Below are 5,116 nucleotides of genomic sequence, written 5' to 3' on the forward strand. Positions count from 1 at the left end.
CTAGACTTTCAGTTTATTATTACTAATTCTACTGTTGTTTTTTCATGATGTACAATTAACCTGCAAACAAACAAGTTGCTATTATTGGAATAAAAATCAAGACGGTCCATTGCAACTATTAAATGACAAAAATAATTCAATATGTAGCTTTCACATGCTAATATAGGATCAAATTCACAAATATGTTTGATCTTGGCAGTGTGCCATCTGTGATTGTTATGTCTTCATGCGTCAATGAACTGAGAATTAGTCTGGAATTCTAGACATTTCAAATACCTGAAGTCTTAATATACAATTGTTTACAATTTCGTTGTTTGATTTTGCTCATTATGGCTGGTTGAAATTGTTGAAATTGTTTCATATTATCACTTTTCGAAGAGTGTCGGTTAACGATTGCCGATTTTTTTTCGATTTTTAAAATTTTTTAAAATGACATAAATGGTATTATTTTGTAACATTGACTGTTCACAAACATCAACTGCACCTCTTTGTTGGTTTAGAGTTCAGGAACGTGCTTATTCATATTTTAAGAAAACTTGTGTAACATTGTATAGCCATTTGAAAAGGAGAAGCGTAAAATAATATAAGTTATACTTGATTATAGGCTTTATATTAAGAGACTTGTAGCGCTTGAATCCCCTTTGCTTCTAACAGGGATTATGCGCCTACAAGTGTTTTTAACATAAGACCTTTTTGTCAACTCACGATTGCTGGTACTGTGTAGGTGTAATGTGATATATGACATATTCATTATATACTTAAAGGCAACACTTAATTTCGTTTTCGAAACTATAAGCAGAAATTGATCTGCGGTAACGACTAATAGATGTTAGCATCTTCTAAACTTTACATTTACTTAATATGTGTGGTCTTTCTGATGTGAGCGGGGGGGGTTCAGCCAGCAGGTCGTTGCGTTCTACGTATTTTTACTATGCTTCGCATAGTAAAAAGCTATGCGAAGCTATGCGAGCTGAAACTGACTTCTAGGCGCTAGTTTCAGCTCGACATGTTAAGCCTTTGTGAAATAAACACATGCCTTATCATAGAAGGGCAATACATTTACGTTTAAATCATAAGCGATAACAAGATATGCTTTAGCTACCAACACACTAAAGGAAGAACCTTAAAAAATACGATGGGTTTTGATGGTATACAACAATAAATCGACCTGTTTGCTGTGTCCCACATCTTAATGATACATATAAATTCTAGGTGTTCATCATATAATAAAAAATAATAAAGTTAAACTTCTGTATATTGAAACTTTTTAAATATGTTATATATATGGACTTTATCGTTTACCATTAATGTAAGTATGACCTTGAATCTACCCTGTTTCTTAAAAGGCCTACGTAGTTGTAAGCGTTTAGAGTTGAATTCTACCATACGTGCCACTCGTAACTCATTATCAGTTTGAGATGTACTACAAGGTTGCCTCAGGCAATACAGAAACAAACACTGACACGTTTGTCCCCAAGTGAAAGAAGATAATAAGGAAAGTGTTACTGATATTGTACAAAATTACTTTGGTGTCTTTAAAATCTACATGGTTACACTTTAATATCAGAGGTTCTCTTTCATGTACTTAATATACAGCATTCAGAAAATTGCAAATCCACGTATTTTCCCCTTTAATGAATACATGCACGCCCATACCTCACACTTGTATCAATGACCTGCTGTGGATGACGCATAGGATAAGCTACACGAAACAAATCATTTTGGAAACTGATTTATTTATTTTTTCAACAATTATCTGGCGATTTCCGTGCATTTCTGAAAATTGACAAAAAAATACAACTAAAACTTAAAATATTAGTAATTCACTTGATAATATACCTTCAACTATGACCAGATTTTTCGCCATAAAACGTTTAAAACCGGTTGAACAAGGGAGAGAACAGTAAATAAAAAAGTACAAAATAAGTAATATACACATGGTGTATTTAATACCCTTTGGAGAAGCACAGTGCCTTCTTATTTACACATACAGTTGTTGCATAATAAGAAATATATATTTTCAACAAATAAGATTATATAAATATACATTTATGCCAAACATTTATGTATGATTTTTGTTTCTGTTGTTTTGGGATGAACATGGAGTTAGTATTCAATCTTATTGTAAAGATTGTACAAAGGTAAAGCTGGTAGATTGCTTCCGGGATAGTATAGTGGAGTAGGGAACGCAATCGACCTTGGAACTGGAACCCTAAGCAAGGAATTGTCCCTAAAAACCAGCGGCATCCCAACTAAAGTTTGTGCTGAAGCGTGTGCCATATTGGCCGCTTCTAGTTCAGCCGACAGTTGCCTTTTCCACTTGTTCCTGCGGTTTTGAAACCATGTCTTAACCTGAGTTTCTGTCAGCTGCAGGCTTGATGCTAAGCACGCCCGCTCGGAGCTGCTCAGGTAGCGTTTCATGTCGAAGGTGGACTCGAGCTGGTACACCTGACTCCGAGAGAAAACGGTGCGGGTCTTCTTTTTGGCAGAACTACTCTGCTTGTCGGCTCCGTCTCTTTGTCTCTCCTCCGAAATGGGTGATATTTGGCTACATGGTGTCTCTTTATCCTCTTTGTAATCCTGCAGCAGAGGTTGTGTTAAAATCTGACGCCTTTCTATCGCTTCTTGTCCCGGTGTAATCCCTTTAGCGGCATCTGCAAGGGAAAAAAAAAACAAGTACGTGACAGGTGCCTCAATCTGTTCCTTTAGCAACAATGGTAACGTCTAAAGAACGTAGTATATAGTAATACTAATCAAATGACAAGAAAATAAGAGATTAACCATAGTAATATACGTACGTAATCGTATATTTGTCTAATTCTAAATATTTGCATCGCTTTTCATTTGACATCCGTAAATAATTTTATGGTTCATATGGGTATTTGAAGCGCACATTTAAAGACGTTAGTACACTTCGTATTTATTTGGTACTGTATGTTTGATACGTTGAAGTTGAGCAATATTCAATATTCATTTTAATAAAAATGAATTATTAGTTTTGCAGCAGAATGCAATGACACAATTGTGTAGCATGTTGTTTCGCCTCCCCCGCTTTCTCTTTATTCATCTTTTAAACTAATTTAGTGTGTCCGTGTGCTTCAGTAAAATGATCTATTTAAAAATGTAACACATTATTCGATACTTTGTACAAGAGTTCATTAAGTTTGAACTTTGACTGTTTGATCGACTGTTGAAAGGTTACAAGTGCCCCATTAAATAAACAATAAAATATGACTAATCCAGGTACATGATACTAATTAAATCAGGTTACCGTTTGCTGGCAATTGAGACAAATGTATCGCATTAGTTTAAAAAGCCTTGTTTAATCAATTATAGGACACTTTTACATATACGTCGAGGGGGGAAATGTAATGTTGAAATAGTTGCACTCGGAGATTTCATTCAATATCTGACAAAGGCAAAAATAAGTGAAACCACAATTCGCATCACTGTACATGTGATAAAGACTAACCACGTTCCACATCAACCACAGAAACCTTGAAAATAAGGCTGCTGCTCACAGATTCTCTTTTACCACACTTACTGAGGCAGGTAAAGTTGAGAGGCTGGTGTTGGTGGTTGCAGGTCTCGCTGTGTCCGGGCTCTGAGCAGAAACAGTCAGCGGAGTCTTCCCCAGCGCTGCAGTCTTCTTCGGACGAGACAGACAACGTTCGCTTTCTCTGCAGTCCTCCTTTGGAATTCTCCTTGGTACCTGAGCGCCCACCTTCGGATGTGGTACCCAGAATGGACTGGATAGTGAAGCTAGAGATAGGGGCCGGCGAACACTTGCTGCCGTTGTCTTCTTTGCTATTCATTCTGTGTTCATAACATTGAAAAGGGGGGAAAATAATAAATGATATATAACTTTGCCAGGGGAAAAAAATACACAGGAGCGCAGAATTTGCAAAGGCTGTAAAAATGAGGGTGTCGTTAGGATTTTTGGTTGTTTTTCCCTGAGCCTACACTGACTGAATGTACCCCTGCCTACTCTCACTCGCTCTCGACTCAAGGCAGTATTGTGGCGTTGCTTCATTTGCATGTAGGTAAGATTCTAGGGGGCCAATCACAGGCTTAAAGTAAGCCCCGGAAATTTCAAACTCTGCCTGTCTTTTTCGGGAAGAAAAAAGGCGAGCGAGAGAGAAAGCGAACAGGAGGGAGAATGGCAGACAAGCAATTTGATCGCGACTTATTATTTTGTAAATGTTTACAATACGTATATGATTCATTACTCAATAAGATGTAATTATGGTGTCAAGAACTGAACCTTACATTCTGATGACAGCTAAGAGCGACGTTGGTCTGTGTGCTTCTGTTTGACACGCACAATTGGGATAAAACAACTCAATTTTCTAAAGCCACAATACCAGGATCTTGTTGTTTTACGTTTTCGTCTGTGTTTAAATGTGCTCGATGAAATGTGAATAAAATAGAAACAAATCATATCTTATATGTTATTTGTTTCTTGCCAATACAATCTGCGTTATTTAAGATGATGTATGGGCTACAAAATGGTTATGACCATAGCGACAGAACCAACAAAATCAACATATTGTTCATACCTAGAGCAAAAATTCAGTGTTTCATATTTTTTCTAAAGCTTGCTATCAGAAAGATGAAGACTATACATATATTTTTTTTTCTAATTTCTGGTCAGACAACGAAGCACACGAAATTATTTTATTCTAAAGAGCTATGTGGCTATCTTTTAACCCAGGATTAACGGGTGGAAAGAAAGTGGTAATTACAAATCAGAAACGTTTCCCACCAATTTATGAATTCATAATAAGAACGGAGGCGATTAAAAATCAGACATTTTCAATCATTTCCAATGGCATGGAAAGTCTCGCTTCATCCAATGATATGGGGCCGGAGCATTAGATTAATTAATTAATAACTGAAATGTTAAAAGTGAAGAAATTTCAGATTACTTCCGTAAGAATAAGATTCTTCTTCAAAATGTACAAATTTGTCTATAGAACCCCAATAATATATTGTACTGTATTACCTTTCATCATATAACAATAAAAAACATAAGGGAACGAGTGAATTACTTATTTGCTGATTTGTAATGTTTTTTTATTAACTGAGCGTATTTAATAACAAGACTGGAAAGGGA

General features: G+C 36.1%; 1 protein-coding gene across 1 annotated transcript in view; it reads right to left on the reverse strand.

Annotated features, from left to right (window-relative positions):
• Positions 1 to 1,719: 1,719 nt before the first annotated feature.
• hmx2 (H6 family homeobox 2) overlaps positions 1,720 to 5,116 on the reverse strand; it is a 9,283-nt gene continuing 5,886 nt past the window's right edge. The window contains exons 2-3 of the mRNA XM_006630418.3: positions 3,545 to 3,816; positions 1,720 to 2,654 (exon numbers count right to left, since the gene is read on the reverse strand). Of these exons, the coding sequence (XP_006630481.1) occupies positions 2,107 to 2,654; positions 3,545 to 3,815 (819 nt within the window). The 5' untranslated portion in view covers position 3,816 and the 3' untranslated portion in view covers positions 1,720 to 2,106. The remainder of the gene's footprint in view (positions 2,655 to 3,544; positions 3,817 to 5,116) is intronic.

The sequence above is a fragment of the Lepisosteus oculatus genome, chromosome 4 (genome assembly GCF_040954835.1).
Source record: "Lepisosteus oculatus isolate fLepOcu1 chromosome 4, fLepOcu1.hap2, whole genome shotgun sequence".
Taxonomy (NCBI): domain Eukaryota; kingdom Metazoa; phylum Chordata; class Actinopteri; order Semionotiformes; family Lepisosteidae; genus Lepisosteus; species Lepisosteus oculatus.